The sequence below is a fragment of the Portunus trituberculatus genome, chromosome 17 (assembly GCF_017591435.1).
Source record: "Portunus trituberculatus isolate SZX2019 chromosome 17, ASM1759143v1, whole genome shotgun sequence".
Lineage (NCBI taxonomy): Eukaryota > Metazoa > Arthropoda > Malacostraca > Decapoda > Portunidae > Portunus > Portunus trituberculatus.
The window spans coordinates 18,109,700-18,125,211 of NC_059271.1; the positions used below are offsets into that span (position 1 = coordinate 18,109,700).

General features: G+C 45.1%; 2 protein-coding genes across 3 annotated transcripts in view; one reads left to right on the plus strand and one right to left on the minus strand.

The window, feature by feature from the left end:
- Positions 1-1,592, minus strand: part of LOC123504978 — a 94,126-nt gene extending 92,534 nt beyond the window's left edge. The window contains exons 1-2 of one of the 2 annotated variants that reach the window (XM_045255962.1): positions 1,468-1,569; positions 123-1,068 (exon numbers count right to left, since the gene is read on the minus strand). In XM_045255962.1, coding sequence (XP_045111897.1) covers positions 123-224 — 102 coding nt within the window. In that variant the 5' untranslated portion in view covers positions 225-1,068; positions 1,468-1,569. Of the gene's footprint in view, positions 1-122 lie in introns of both variants that reach the window. The other variant, XM_045255963.1, reaches the window with a different exon arrangement.
- LOC123504979 (fibrous sheath CABYR-binding protein-like) overlaps positions 827-15,512 on the plus strand; it is a 73,185-nt gene continuing 58,499 nt past the window's right edge. Inside the window, exon 1 of the mRNA XM_045255967.1 lies at positions 827-846. The gene's annotated coding sequence lies outside the window, so the exon portion shown is untranslated. The remainder of the gene's footprint in view (positions 847-15,512) is intronic.

Below are 15,512 nucleotides of genomic sequence, written 5' to 3' on the forward strand. Positions count from 1 at the left end.
GTCACGAAGATAATTAGGGGATTTTTAAGAGTGTTAATCAGCCCTTGTCACTTCAACTGTAGCCTTTTAGGAGTTGTTGGGATGCGGGCAAAAGTGTCTCAGAATATGTATCTTGGACTCACCTGCGTGCGGTAGTATTGGTGGAGGTGATGGCGGGACACGTGGGCAATGGAAAAGTCGTGGCCCGGAGACAGGGTGTTGCTGCCTCCCACTGACTGCACCATAGCGTACCTCACAGGCGGCAACACTCTCTGATGTTCCCTTGGGTCACCATCAAGTAAAGGAGGCAGGACTTGCTGACACAATTCACGTACCAATGTTTCTTATAGCACAGTTCTCTTGCCACTAACAGACACAAACAGTCACGGAGAGTGATAGAGTATTTTACAAGGGAACTTCTACACTAATACCATGCGAAATTTCCCTCTTATATCAATAACTAAACTAGCTCTTCATCACACGACGAGCAAGTTAAGAGATAACCTACCAGTGACGAAGGGCAGGAAATAATCAACGCCGAAGCGAGTTTGCCCAATGCGTGCCGCCGCGGCTAGTTAACTGGGCGATTACTGTCACAGTCTGCCTCCTTCAAGCCAAGAAATGTGCTGTGCTTGGAGGGATATATAATTCAGTCTTTACGCGTAATATTTTCACGTTTCCTGACATATTTATTCTCCTTTTTGTTTCTACGAGGAACTGGTGATGCCGTTCCGCGTACCTCAGCCCGTCATGAGTGCGGCGAGGCAGCGGGAGGCGGGTCGCAGCGGAACCTTCTTCGCTTCATCTCACCTGTTGTGCCGCCACGCTCACCTGCCTCACTTGCTGCCTCTCCTCTACACGCCAACTGTATGTTTTTCCTTATCTTACTATAGAGAATGAATTTACTTTTTAATTTTTCATATATAATTTATATTTCTTTCTCTCACGTCTTTTTATTTATTTTTTTCCTTGTGGTCTCAATTCAGGCGTGAGGAAGCCGTCATGTCTTCGCGAGGCTAAGTGGCATGACGGCGTGCCTGGGACGATCTGCGCCTCACACGTCCCGTCAACGCATTTATTTTTGCTCCACTGAAAAAAAAAAAAAGTTAGCCCAGATTTGTCCTAGGTAATGTTTTTTTTTTTCTTCTTTTTTCTTCTTCTTCACACTAGCAGCAGGCGGACGTCAGCAAGTTTGGCTCGCCTTTGCTTCACCTCACAGGACGTGTGATTCAGATCTACCAAGCACACACTCTTTCTTTCTTTCTTTCTTATTAAATGTTAAGCTTTATTTTACTATGTAAACAAACACTGGGGCACTTGTTCACATCGCGGCGAGGGTGTGGCCGCTGTTGTGTCTTGCCGCCTCTTAGCGCTCTTAAGTGCGCTGCTGTTTATTTGCAATTTCTATCACTATGATTGCTTTCACTGTGAAGAACAAATCCAGTTCCTTCGGCCACAAAAGCGTGGAGAGAAGCACCAGCACCTCACCAAGTGTGGCTGCCGAAGTGAACATCAACCACAGAGTGCACCGCGATATGTGACTCCTGCAACAGGAGCAGCGGGAGAACACACTCAACCTCACCCAGGCGCCGGGCGAGTGTTAGGCGAGCTGAGCGAGGAGGTCGGGCACGAGTAGTGCGGGGGAGGGTATACTGGGTGGGGGGAGCGTCAAGGGTAGCGAGAGAGGGCCTGGGTAGGGCGGGTGGGCTGGGAAGGTTGTGGAGGGGGAGGCTGAGGAGAAACGGATTAAGTGAGTAGGAGAGGTCAAGGTGCTCCTTGGGAGGGAAGGAGTGAAGTGGGCAACATGAAAATCACCAGCAATGGGCACTTGTTGGCAGTTACTTCTAGCATCCCTCCCTCCGCCCTCCCCCTTCCTCTCTGTCCCTCCTCTTCTTCGCGCATCTTCCCGCCTTTCCCCCATGCTCCTCACTTCCCTCGCATCATCAGCATCACTCAAAGTTATTTTTTACCCTTTCGCCTCCTTCTTGTGGTGACTCACGAAATAAAATGAGGCCGAAATGGTCCGCGTTTAGTTTTCCTCTTGGCGGGCGGCAGGTGGAAAGGGAAGACCGCCTACGTCACTGGCGAGTTATTACCACCAGAGGAAGGATAGGTTTAGGTCTCGAAGCCGTGACCGAGATGAGGTGGGGCTGGGATATTCCGAGATGAGTCGCAGATTTCATTTAATCACTGTATACCCAACGGCCGGGCGCTGGGAGAAAGAAAGTGAGGGGGGGAGACTAGACACGTGGAAGAAAGGAAGAATAGAGAAAGGGAAAGAGGCAGGCTGAGAGGGAGGAATGGGGCGGATTAGAAGAGACACAGGACTGAAATGTGACTTTGCCTCAACCATTTCTCAGTTTCCATTTAGTGTGTTTCGCCACGAACATTTTCTCCGTCATCACATGTCTCTCTCTCTCTCTCTCTCTCTCTCTCTCTCTCTCTCTCTCTCTCTCTCTCTCTCTCTCTCGTCTTATACGTCTCTCGTTTGCTCTTATATTTTGTTCTATCTTCCACGCTATTTTATATTCGGTCACAACGTAGGTCCCTCGTTTTCTCTCAACTACATACTTTTTCCTTCATCTTCCTCCATCTTCCACTACTTCTCTCCCTTGATTTTACGTTCCTTTACACAATTCCTTCGTTTTCTTTCAAACGCATACTATCCCCCATCTCCCTTGCTTTGTTTGCTTCCTACTTCGCAGATATAATCTTCATTCCTCATCCAATTATATTTGTTCTATTTCTCTCATTCATGTCCTCTTTATTCCTCACTTTAAAGCTCCTTCACTTCTCTCGTATCCTTTCAATCTCCTTCAAATCCCTTCTCATTCTCAGTTCCTTCCTGCCTTAACCTTTTCCGCGTATTGTTAAGGGAATCCAAGACAAGTACGCAGTTATGACCCACTAGACAAACTGAGCTCTTCCCTTTTATTTTATGACTCTCCAACAGTGGACAGTGATGTAAAAACAGTGTCTCTGAATAATGTTTCCTCATATGCTCCTCTTTGAACTGAAATTGATTTATTTTTAATATTTATTAGTCATAATTTCAAAAATTTCATTAGTGGATTGCAGAAATAGCAGTTCTTAATAATACTTCCTTCATACATTCTTTCTTGAACCAGTACTGATTTTTTTTACTCTTCGTTAATAATGTTTTGTGGAAAGTTCATAAGTAGATTTTTTACTCCCTGTGTTTTTTTACGCTTCGTCTTTCGTCTCTTCTCGTCCAATTACCCTCCCTGTGTTCCGTTTCTCGGTAGTTGTGTCTGCTCAGCTCATGACAATTAGAACATGTATAATTATATTTTCCCCCTAGCAGCGTTTCTTTAGCTTGGTAGTTAGCGCGATGGTCATCTCACATAATGGCAAATCCGGAACGAAAGGGACTGGGACGGAATGAAAACTAGAATGAAAGAAAACTTTCCTCACACCATTCTCCCTCAACAAAGAAAGAAAGCAGTATAAAATCTAATAGGAAGATCAATTTATCTATATTTATCTTTATTACATTTGTGGAGTGCATGTATATTGCCTGCTATGTTGTTCTTGGGCTGCTGCTTCTCTCAGTATGGTGTTGTAATAGAATGTGGCAGTGGTGGTGTGTCTGTTACTTTGCTAGTGCCTGTTGCGCGCAGGGAGCAGCGTTCCCGTGTCCCCGTGTCCCCGTGTCCCCGTGTCCCCGTGGCCTAGCCCGGCCCACACCTGGCACAGGGTGGTGTAGCCCATGGGAGGGCAGCTACGCCCCCGTCACGCCCAGGGGACAACCTGCTTTCCCCGGCGCATGTGGCCCCCCTGGCTCCCTGGCTCCCTGGTTCCCTGACCCTCCTGGCCACGGCAGGCGATCGAACAGATACCGGACAGAAAGACTTCGTGCAGAGGCGAAAATTTATGATGCATTGTATTGCACATGATATCTTGAGGCTTTTTTCTTAGCTTCAATAATTGTAGTGAAATGTTTTGATGCGCGAATAATGGCTCTAATAAATTGTGCGCTTACATCGCTGTTGAACCCGGCCACCGCTGACGCAGGGAACCAGGTCACGCTAATCACGACGAAACTAGGTGGTCAGTGATGACGACCAGATAGAAAGAAATCTCGCACGTGTACAAGGTATTCCTCAGACTGGGATGTGAGTGCTGAGAGGCTCGTGCACACTGATGTTTGAAGTAAGATATTCAGCAAGTCTGTGTCACTTAAATGACACAATTGGGAATAACAAAGGATCACGGGAACCTTTTGTCAAAATGTTGCCAGGAGATAACGCTGCAAAGAGCACAAGACATATCACATCTCCCCCCATAATGGAGACAGTCAAGCTAAACTGCCGAGTTTAACGACGCGTTTGTTCCGGAATAAGCAAATGTCGTCACGATAAACCTGATGGTGACGGATCCCGAGGCATAATGGAGACGTATTACGTAGAAGAAAATACACTACACTTAGAATTGTGTGTGTGGGAAAAGTGTTTGTTCAGCCGCTGCGCGTGAGGCTGGTGGCGTCTGGCCCTCTCGTGAAGCACCCAAAGAGACAGAGGGAGACAGAAGTGTGGCAAGAAAACAAACCCCCTCTGAGAGACAGCTGGCGCCCCTGCCCACCTGGCGCTCCTCCCCTGCCCAACTGGCGCCCCTCCCTCGCACACAAAGTACTAGTAGCAGCTCCCAATCCCAACACTTTTTTTTCCTTTTTTTTTCTACGTCTACTGGGAGTCGTTACTAATTGTCGCTTAATATCTTGTCCTTCCCGTTACGTTTTTGCTTTTGTCTAGTGCGTGATGTCGGTGTCTGGCTCGTCTTGTTACACCCCACTAAGTCGTTTTTTTTTTTTTTTTTTTCCTTATGAGCAAGATGCAACCCTTTACCTCGCTTCTCCAAGGCATTTCTCTCTGTAAGCATATAATTTTCTTTTTCGTCACGAGAAGTTCGCTAACCTTGGAGAACACCGTCCGGTGTCTCGGGAAAAGAAAAACCTCCTTCACCAGACAGTCAGTGGCCGCCGTGGTGACAGTTGTGCATGGGCGAGACTCATCTGTCTTCCTGGATATGTGTTCTCGACTGTGTTGTGAACGTCTAGGTTCGTGAGGAGGACCCTGAACTTTTGTCAACGAGCCACGTATTCCCTGAACGAAATATGTCATTAAAATGTACAAATAGATTAAGCTGTCTATTCTTTACTAGTACAGTACATTGGAAGGCAGTGCGTGCCTCAGTGATGTCTTCATTGAATCTGGCGTCCATAAGTGGGAAAAAGTTGTGCGAACCTTGTGGAAGATATGGAGCCCATAGGAAAGAACCTTGTAAGCGCATTTTCAGTGTTCATTGCGGCAAGACAAACTCGAAGAGCGTGGCAGGTTAAGGAGACAAGGATGCTAATGCTGTCGTTTTTGTCTGTCTTCGCTCTTACTATTGATGTCATTGTTGTTGTTGTTGTTGTTGCTACTGCTACTACTGTGACTACTGTTGCTAACTCAAGTAATAAGTAATCATTAAGACTTCAGAAAAAGTAGGATGTTTTTTTTTTTTTTTTATCAGGATGGATTATTAGATAACGCATGACTGGAGGTGTTCATTCTCGCCCTTCGCCATACCCACAAAACCCCAAATTCGTAATCAATCTTCTATTACAATAGGCTAGCGAGTCAATACCACAGACCCTCAATGCAAAACAATATATAGGACCGCAATATAATAATCTCGAATGATGTTAGAATTACATAATTTGATTGTCACATTTAAAATCCGAAAAAAAACACAAATACAAATCTTTCAAATAAATAGTTAAACAATCGCCAAACAAACACAGATGTTTGCAACACACCGAAAAACAAAATGAAATCCCTCGATACAAATGAGACGCAAAGGTTTTCTAGACATGAAGCAATATGAATATATTTTATTTCAATTAACAATTAAGTGAACATTCTCAGTAATTGAAATGTCAGCAACGGTGATTGAGAGTTTATATAAGACGGCGGTCAGTCGCTCAGTGCCGCTATACGCACACACACTCGCGGGCGAACACCTGGAGTGCCTCAGGGCCTCCTCTTGGCTGCCCTCATTACACCTGCGTCTTCCTCCTCCCTCCAGGCGTTGGGGGTGACTCATCCCCGAGTGCTGCTCTGCCAGGTAGGCGTGCCTCCTCCTCCTCTCCTCCTCCTCCTCCTCCTCCTCCTCCTCCTCCTCCTCCTCCTCCTCCTCCTCCTCCTCCTCCTCCTCCATCCTTAATGCCCCAAACATTACGCCATTCATTTATTTAAACGCCATCCTTCCTATAAAGGTCTTCAGTGCTCTTCGACTACTTCTCAATTTACTTACGTCTTATTCAACTAAGAAACTTTATATTTTTTCGTGATAGGTTTTTAGTGTCGCTTTTTTTTTCTCTCTTGCCTTTCCCACTTTAAAATTATCTTTTTCACCTTACCTGTTTCCTCCTCCCTTTCTCTCTCCTTCTCTCCTGCGTTCAAATAACCTGTCTTGTGTAACCCACGTCCCCTGCCACGGCATACCTTATTCCTCCTCCTCCTCCTCCTCCTCCTCCTCCTCCTCCTCTTCCTCCCCCTTGGTTGCTCGGCCGCCACACACCTGTCCCTAAGCTGTCCTCCCACCTGACGTTCTTCGCCTCCCACTCGCCCAAAGCTTTCCTCTCCCCTTCCACACCACAAGTACCCACAACCTGTAATAGACTCAGATTCCTTGCACCTCTTTTTCTCCTTTTTCATATTCGCTTTCTCTCTCTCTCTCTCTCTCTCTCTCTCTCTCTCTCTCTCTCTCTCTCTCTCTCTCTCTCTCTCTCTCTCTCTCTCTCTCTCTCTCTCTCTCTCTCTCTCTCTCTCTCTCTCTCTCTCTCTCTCTCTCTCTCTCTCTCTCTCTCTCTCTCTCATTCCGTCTTCTATCATTTTGTTTTTTCTTCTTCGTCACGGACGTTTTTTGTCTTTTCTTTTTATTTCGCCTTCTTTTCTCCTATTTTTCTCTTCAGTTTTCTTTCCTTCTCTTCCCTTCCCATCCCATCCCATCCCATCCCATCCCATCCCTTACCTTCTTCTGTTCCCTTCCCTTCCTTCTAAAGTTACTTACCGTCTTCTCTCTTATAATTGCTTCTTAACTTTCCTCCTCGTTTTTTTCCTACTTTACTTCTTTTTTTCTTCCCTCCTCTTCTCATCTCTCCTGTCCTCTCATTTCGTCCTCTCCCTCCTCAGTCTACTACTCTTTTATTTTACCCTTTCCTCTCGTTACATCCCTCCTCCTCTTCCTCCATCTCCTCCTCCTTTTCCCCTAATTTTCCTTTCTGCCTTAATCTCTTTCTTTCTTTACTCTGTCTAGTATTTTCTACTCTTCCTCACCTTTACGCTCTCACCTTCCCCTCACGCTCTTACCGCCATCATCCCTCTTACTCTCACTCCCGTCCCCGTCTGACCCACATAACTTAGGAGCAAGAGTGAAGTGGCATGGCGGTCCCTATGGCTTATCCCTCCGCCTCCTCCTGACTCCTCCTGCCTCCTCTCGCCTCGTCTGTCGTCAGGAAGATGTTGCTATACTGTCTGGCGGCGGAACAGGTGTTGAGAATGACAGGTGTAGGTGAGGTGTGTTACGTTAATTATCTCATGCCCTCCTTTCGTTATTCCCTGATTTATTTATTTGTTTTATTCTATTTTATGTGTTTTTTTTTTTTTTGCTTTTTCTTTTGATTTTCTTGAGGAGTTTTATTTCTCTCTCTCTCTCTCTCTCTCTCTCTCTCTCTCTCTCTCTCTCTCTCTCTCTCTCTCTCTCTCTCTCTCTCTCTCTCTCTCTCTCTCTCTCTCTCTCTCTCTCTCTCTCTCTCTCTCTCTCTCTCTCTCTCTCTCTCTCTCTCCCAGCTTCTCTTCTCCATTTGGCGCTGTTTCCTCTGGCTGGCGTTGTCCTGTTACGCTACATACATCTAGTCGTGTTGTGTGTGTGTGTATGTGTGTGTGTGTGTGTGTGTGTGTGTGTGTGTGTGTGTGTGTGTGTGTGTGTGTGTGTGTGTGTGTGTGTGTGTGTGTGTGTGTCTTGGTGTATATGTGGCTTAATTTCTCTTGTTTTTCTTCTCCTGTCGTATCAATTCTGGTTTTTCTCTTTGCGCTCTCCGGTTCTCCATGCACGTTAGGTACAGTACCTTTCGCGTGTGTGTGCGAGATAAGACTTACAGCGGCAGGCACCGTGTTTGGGTTACTCCACTAGGCGTCAGGAGCCGATACTTACTTACTACTAAACGAGCGCCATGGTTTTTCTAAGCGTAGAGTTAAAAAAGATAGGAAAAAAAAAGAAAAGAAAAAGAAGCAAAGTATTAGGAGCAAGGTCGTCCCCGAAATGAACACGCGTGAACGGCAGGAGAAAAATTAATGCGGACAATAAATGAAGAAAGTCATGAGTGAGTGAAAAAGTGACGGACGAAAAAAATGAAGAAATGAAATACAGGAAGGAAAAATGTATATTGACACTAAATCAAAGTAGAGAGAGAGAGAGAGAGAGACAGAAGGGGGATAGGGGTGTTTGCTCTACGCAGGTAAAAAAAAAAAATGGTAATAATCTAAATAAGCAAGTAGGAACATTTCATTAGTGAAGTTACGCCTTACGGGTTTGGTACGCGGCAACAGAAATAGATTCAAATAAAAAATGGGCCAAAAAAAAAAAAAAAAGAGGGAAAGAAATACAGCAGGTTAGGCAGGAAAGGGAGCGGCAGGGACCAAAACTAACTATGTGGAGTGTAGCACAGGAGAGGAAAAGGGTGTACAAACAAACACATGGCAGGTAGGCAGAAAAAAATGTTGCCGAAAAATAGGACACACACACACACACACACACACACACACACACACACACACACACACACACACACACACACACACACACACACACACACACACACAGAGAGAGAGAGAGAGAGAGAGAGAGAGAGAGAGAGAGAGAGAGAGAGAGAGAGAGAGAAGAGAAGAGAAGAGAAGAGAAGAGAAGAGAAGACAAGACAAGACAAGACAAGACAAGAGGAGAGAAGAGAAGAGAAGATAAAAGCGAACAAGAGAGAAAAACAAAATAGCTAGTGTGTGATAATGGACAGGATATATAAACTATGCAGAAAGAAATAGTGACGTACGACCGAGAGAGAGAGAGAGAGAGAGAGAGAGAGAGAGAGAGAGAGAGAGAGAGAGAGAGAGAGAGAGAGAGAGAGAGAGAATGAATGGAGGTCAGGGGCGGACACTTAAGACAGCACGCGGCCCCCCTACAACCTCAGCCTGTGTGTTTACCTTGGGTCGCGGTAATGGCGGGAGGACTGCAAGACTGTGACCTCCAGAGACGCTGCTCGCTAGACTCCAACAGTGCCGCGAGTGCCCAGTAAATTGAGCCTCTAATGCCATCAATGCCATCTCTTCCTCGTGCCCTCATTTTTACTCCTACGGGCGGCTCTTCCGTGTTTCCTTGCTTAATGACGGGAGAAGAGGATCGATTGAAAGCAGTTAATATGACAATAACACCTGTGTATCCCTGTTTTCTTTTCACTTTCCTCTCAAAACTAACTCTTTTGGCGCTAACGTACTCTATATTCATCCTATTTCTTGTCCCCTCGATCGTTTTTCGTCTTCCTGCCTTCCTCTACCTTTCTCTTAGTCTTCTCCTCCCGTCTGTGTTTTTTTCCCACACCTATGTACGTTCATACAGACACATCTTCAATAGTCCCTCCTGGCTTACACATGACTGCTCCAACTTTCTTCTTGACATTCCCAGCCACCTGCATTTCCTTTCATCTTCTGACATTCCTCACCCTTAGATGCATCCCACACATCGGCATTCATCTCCCCAGCCAGTCCTCCCCCCAAGTGACCCTCACCCCAGTAACCACCACTACCAGACTTACCCAGACCATAATACCATGATCCCTGCGTCCCTGCCCCTGCCTAACATCCCTCATTCGAGCGTCCTTCTACCCAGCGGCCCTCACTCCCCAGAGCGTTGCTGTACCTCCGTGGCTCTCGTCTCTCCCCCCCACAATCCCCTGATGCCCTCATTCTGTGCTCCACTTCCAAAAAACATGGATTTAGTCTTAAGATGTTTAATACCCTGTGATGACTGCGGCCCTGCTCGCTGCCTCGCGGCCGTCCCAGTTGTTGTAGGCCGCTGTTGCTTCGGCCAGGCATCAGCTTCCTTAACTCTTAGAAAAAGTTATGAGGTAACTAATGCCCTTCTCTTCTGCCCAAATTGCGCGCCCCTACTTGATCGCGGGAAGCCTAAGTGAGCTCAGAACAGAAGAAAGCATTGATGCGCGGTGAGCTGCGCGTTCACTATCCAGGGCTAGTGATGACGTCATTGGCCCTCAAGAGTAGGTCGCGGGTCGGTGACGAACATTACGCCTCACCAAACAGCTGCCACCCGTCACTCAAGCGCGTGGCAAGAATCGTTCCCCTGATTTCGGTTTCTGCCGCGTGGGTGTCGCTCACAAGGAACAAGGAAGTAATGAATGCACTCTTCCGTTATGACATTCAAAGAATTTTAGGCGAGGTCTTTTGCGCCACATCTGCACACACACACATACACACACACGCCTGGTAGCTCAGTGGTTAGAGCGCTGGCTTCACAAGCCAGAGGACCGGGGTTCGATTCCCCGGCCGGGTGGAGATATTTGGGTGTGTCTCCTTTCACGTGTAGCCCCTGTTCACCTAGCAGTGAGTAGGTACTGGATGTAAATCGAGGAATTGTGACCTTGTTGTCCCGGTGTGTGGTGTGTGCCTGGTCTCAGAACAATCCAAAGATCGGAAATAATGAGCTCTGAGCTCGTTCCGTAGGGTAACGTCTGGCTGTCTCGTCAGAGACTGCAGCAGATCAAACAGTGAAACACACACACACATTCAAGGGTACTGCAGTGTTTAAGTGTGTGAGTCACTATGAGAATCTCCTGACATGATTCTTAGGCTGGCACACTTCCATTGTTTTTGCAGAACACAACCAAACCTCATAATCTTCCATCTCCGTGACACCGCGCCGGCCGCCCGGTGACGCATGGCTGCCGAGCCTGGGATCCGCCGAGCCCATTCGCGCGGTGCCCCGATGCCTTTGGGGCGACCATGGGGCGAGGGAGATGAACGGCCTATCAGTCCCGTAATTAGCTGCAGCTGGCCAAAAATATCTCACTATTGAGCTACACAGTCACTGCCGCCGCTGTGCTGCTCCTTACTGTTCATAAATCATTTAATTGTGTTGGATTGGATTTCATTAATGTAAGATGGAAGCCTCCCGTTATAATTAAATTGTTGGAATCTGTAAAAAGAAAAAACGAAATTAAGGATATCAGTGAAGGTAATTCGTCATTGATTGATATATTTTTTAAACTGCATATGCTCTCCTTTATGTAGGTTAGGTAACGTGCTGACCTGTATTTTATCTCGTATCACGTAAGTAAAAGTTCGTGAGATCTGTGTCAGCGCACATTTTTCGATTCACTTCATTATCTAACAAAAGAGGAGATTAAAAACCCATTCATTCATAGCAATCTGGTATAATGTCCTCTTCAGGTATTACTTCCCAGTTATTGAACTGATATGCTTAGATTTTCAGTGAGAGGAAAATATAGCGTACAGAGAAGCTCTTTAAGAGGTACAAAACAAGCATCCCAGTCACTTCTCCCACCAATAAATGCATCGGGACAGTCATTACTCTTGGCTTTCACGCCAAAGCAATAATAATTTTTACGCCTATTTCAGTATATAGACTGCCCTTTCCTTTAAGTAAGTAAGCTGGGGAAATACGACGGGTGGGAGGATTCCGCACTCGAGAACTGCAATAAAAAAGTCTGTCAACCTACCGCTGAATGAAAGAGAAAACGAGCACCAAGGATTACTAAGGGATACTTCACTAATTTTTCAACTGCAGAGCCTGTTTTTAGAAGACACTTTTCTTCACGATTTTGAATTTTAATTTCGGCTGCTCTTTGGAGATTGACATCTTTAGTAGACCTTTTTATTTAGTCTTTTTGTTGTCCTTGCCCTGTACCTCTCATACACAAAAAAAGAGGACCGTGCTCTCTCTCTCTCTCTCTCTCTCTCTCTCTCTCTCTCTCTCTCTCTCTCTCTCTCTCTCTCTCTCTCTCATTTGACTCCATTTTGCATGTTTTCTCCATTTTGCATCTTGTGGAAATTTAGTTTGTTTGTTTTTTCACTTGTTATGCCATTTGACCTACTTCGCAAATGAAAACTGATTATGTATCCAGGTATCTCTGTGTACCGACCGTGGGCTGAGAATACCAGAGTGATATTGTTGTGGAAATTTCCAACATGATCTTACATAACTCTCTCTCTCTCTCTCTCTCTCTCTCTCTCTCTCTCTCTCTCTCTCTCTCTCTCTCTCTCTCTCTCTCTCTCTCTCTCTCTCTCTGTAGTCTGTACTGCTAGAGAACGATCGATAGGAATGCCATCTCGTTTTCTTTTATTGTGTGTGTGTGTGTGTGTGTGTTTCTTTGTGTGTGTGTGTGTGTATCAGCAATCCATGAAATATTACAACAGAGAGACGGGGTGTTCTCTCTCTCTCTCTCTCTCTCTCTCTCTCTCTCTCTCTCTCAGCATGACTTATTTATAATGCTGTTCCAAGGTTGAAAATTAAAGTTACTCTGACTTAGAAGAAATGAACACCAAGCAGCAATACTAATGCACTGATATATAGTGTACGCATGTAAACCTCTCTCTCTCTCTCTCTCTCTCTCTCTCTCTCTCTCTCTCTCTCTCTCTCTCTCTCTCTCTCTCTCTCTCTCTCTCATGTGTTTTGCGCTGTGCTTTCAGTTCCATTTGGTATTTTACATCTCTCTCTCTCTCTCTCTCTCTCTCTCTCTCTCTCTCTCTCTCTCTCTCTCTCTCTCTCTCTCTCTCTCTCTCTCTCTCTCTCTCTCTCTCTCTCTCTCTCTCTCTCTCTCTCTCGCACAAATAATGCAGGAAGTAAAGTCGTGTTTTTCCACATATCGTTATCCCTTCCTTTATTATTGTTTGCCTAGGTTTTATTCTATTTTTTTACTTTTTTTTTTTTTTTGTAGTAGGGCGTTGTCTCTTGGCTTGGATCCTGGCATCGAGAAATGATAGCGAAAATCCGGTTATTTTAAAGAGGCAAACGTAGGATAATATTTTCTACATATTCACATTACTCTTTGCATGGAGAAAACATTTAAAACCCAGGTATTTCTCTCTCTCTCTCTCTCTCTCTCTCTCTCTCTCTCTCTCTCTCTCTCTCTCTCTCTCTCTCTCTCTCTCTCTCTCTCTCGTGTGTGTGTGTGTGTGTGTGTAGTGCCACTTGAGTCACAGAAACACTACCATGTTTCATTTTCTCGTATGTTTCGTGTGTGGTTCACGTGCTTGAGGATGAGATATGACAGATAGCAAGAAACTCCTTCCCTGTGTGATGCTTGACTGACCTCTTGCTCTTACTGCAAATAGTCTTGAGATTTTATTGTACCTTTCCTGTGTTTAAATTTTTGTTTATTTGATTTATTCTTTTACGTTTTCTCTCCGTATAGTATGACGCCAGATGTCACGTGTCTCAAGCCAAAGACAGGATGTGTGTTTTTATTTTTGCTGTGGTAAAGTACGGAGCAAGGTGTGTGTGTGTGTGTGTGTGTGTGTGTGTGTGTGTGTGTGTGTGTGTGTGTGTGTGTGTGTGTGTGTGCGTGTGAAGCTTAAATGGTTTTCATCCATATTACTTTCTAGAAGTACTGTTTAAGTCGTGATGTCTTTTAGGTTTATAAATCAATGGAATTTTGTCTAATTTATCACGAATCTGTCTTTCTTTCTTTCTTGCTTTAGGTTACACTCGATGTTGAATTAAAAGCATGAAGCAATTTAGATTCTTGAGGAGGAAACAGTGGCGTGAAGCGAGACTGGGAGGCAAAGCAAAGTCATTATTACAAGGACGAGTTCCCTTCGACACGTCTAATGATAAACAACACCCGTGATCACCTGAGAGGAAGAGAATTTCTACGTGGCTGAAGTTTGCTTAGGACGGGAAAAAATGTGATATGTTGTAATATGCGACATTATCAAGTAAAGGAAGTTTTCTTGTAGTTAGATACTTCAGTAACACGTGAATTTTTACCTCAGTTACTTATTAACTTTTGTTATATCTTAGCTCCTGTGTTATCAATATTGGTTGGAGGTTGGATTAAGCTTCAAAATGATTTTGTTGTACTGATTAAGGAGAGCGATTTTTTATTTTCATTGCTTTGGAAAAAAAATCAGCGCTTTTATACAAAAGTAGGTACTACAAAAAAAAAAAAAGTAGTCACCGAGTTGCCGGTTCCTAAATAATGAAAGGCAAAGGATTATCCAAAATAGAAGAATTATCTTGAAGTATGTAAGTCATAGGAGAGGGATAATACAGAAGCAATCAGCGAGTTCCTGAGTTTACCAGTGAAAGCGATGAAAGATTGGCACTACTGATGAACATTACGTACTCAATCAAAAAAATAAAAAAAAAAACACTTCAATCACTTACACTCACTTAATATTACGTATGTGAGTAAGTAAGTAGTTCTCATCAACCATAAAATAATGTGACTATTTTTATGATGTTTCGAATGTTTTATAAAGACTGTAAAGGAAGAGAGAGGGACTGGGAAAGGAAAGAGTGTTGTAGGTAGGAAAAGAAAATTAGATCAAACTATTTTATACAAGAAAAAAAAAGGGGATGGGTAGGAAAGAGGAACAGAGCAAAGGGCAATGTCGAGGAGGGAAGCGAGAGAGAGAGAGAGAGAGAGAGAGAGAGAGAGAGGTGGGCATTTACGCCTTTTAACTTTGCCCATAAATTTGTAAAGAAAGCAACCTCTCTTCCTCCTCCTCCTCCTCCTCCTCCTCCTCCTCCTCCTCCTCCTCCTCTTCCTCCTCCTTCTCCTCCTCCTCCTCCTCTAAACTGCCTGCCCTCTTCTTCTGGCTCTTCTTACTAACTAATGATTCTCCGCCTTCTGTTTATTTAGCTCCTCCTCCTCCTCCTCCTTCTCCTCCTCCTCCTCCTTCTCCTCCTCCTCCTCCTCCTCCTCCTCCTCCTCCTCCTCCTCCTCCTCCTCCTCCTCCTCCTTCTCCTGTACTGTCCTGTCTCTCTTATCTGTAGCCAGTTAGAAGTAGTTACCAAACAGCCTCGAAAGGACCAACAGGTCTGTTGCTGTTTGGCTTTCCTTTGTATTCCTTTGTATTCCTCCTCCTCCTCCTCCTCCTCCTCCTCCTCCTCCTCCTCCGCAATCCTTCCTCCTTCACATTTCCTCGCGATACTAAATCATAATGTTTTCCTCTCACTTCGGACACCAGACTCCTGCGTGTGGGTTCTCTCTGTCTACCAGCATCCTGTCCTCGCCCGCCACGTGGTTGAGATTACCGCCCTGGAGAACACCCGTCACCATCTCTCCCTTGCGCCTTGATTAATTAGGTCTTTTAAATGTCGTGTTGAAGATTATTAAAGTAAGATTCAAAAGGGCGCTCTCCCATTCATCCGTGGGAATTTATAGGACTCTGAGTCGTAAAGTATGAGAATGAATCAAATATGCGGTTGAAGGA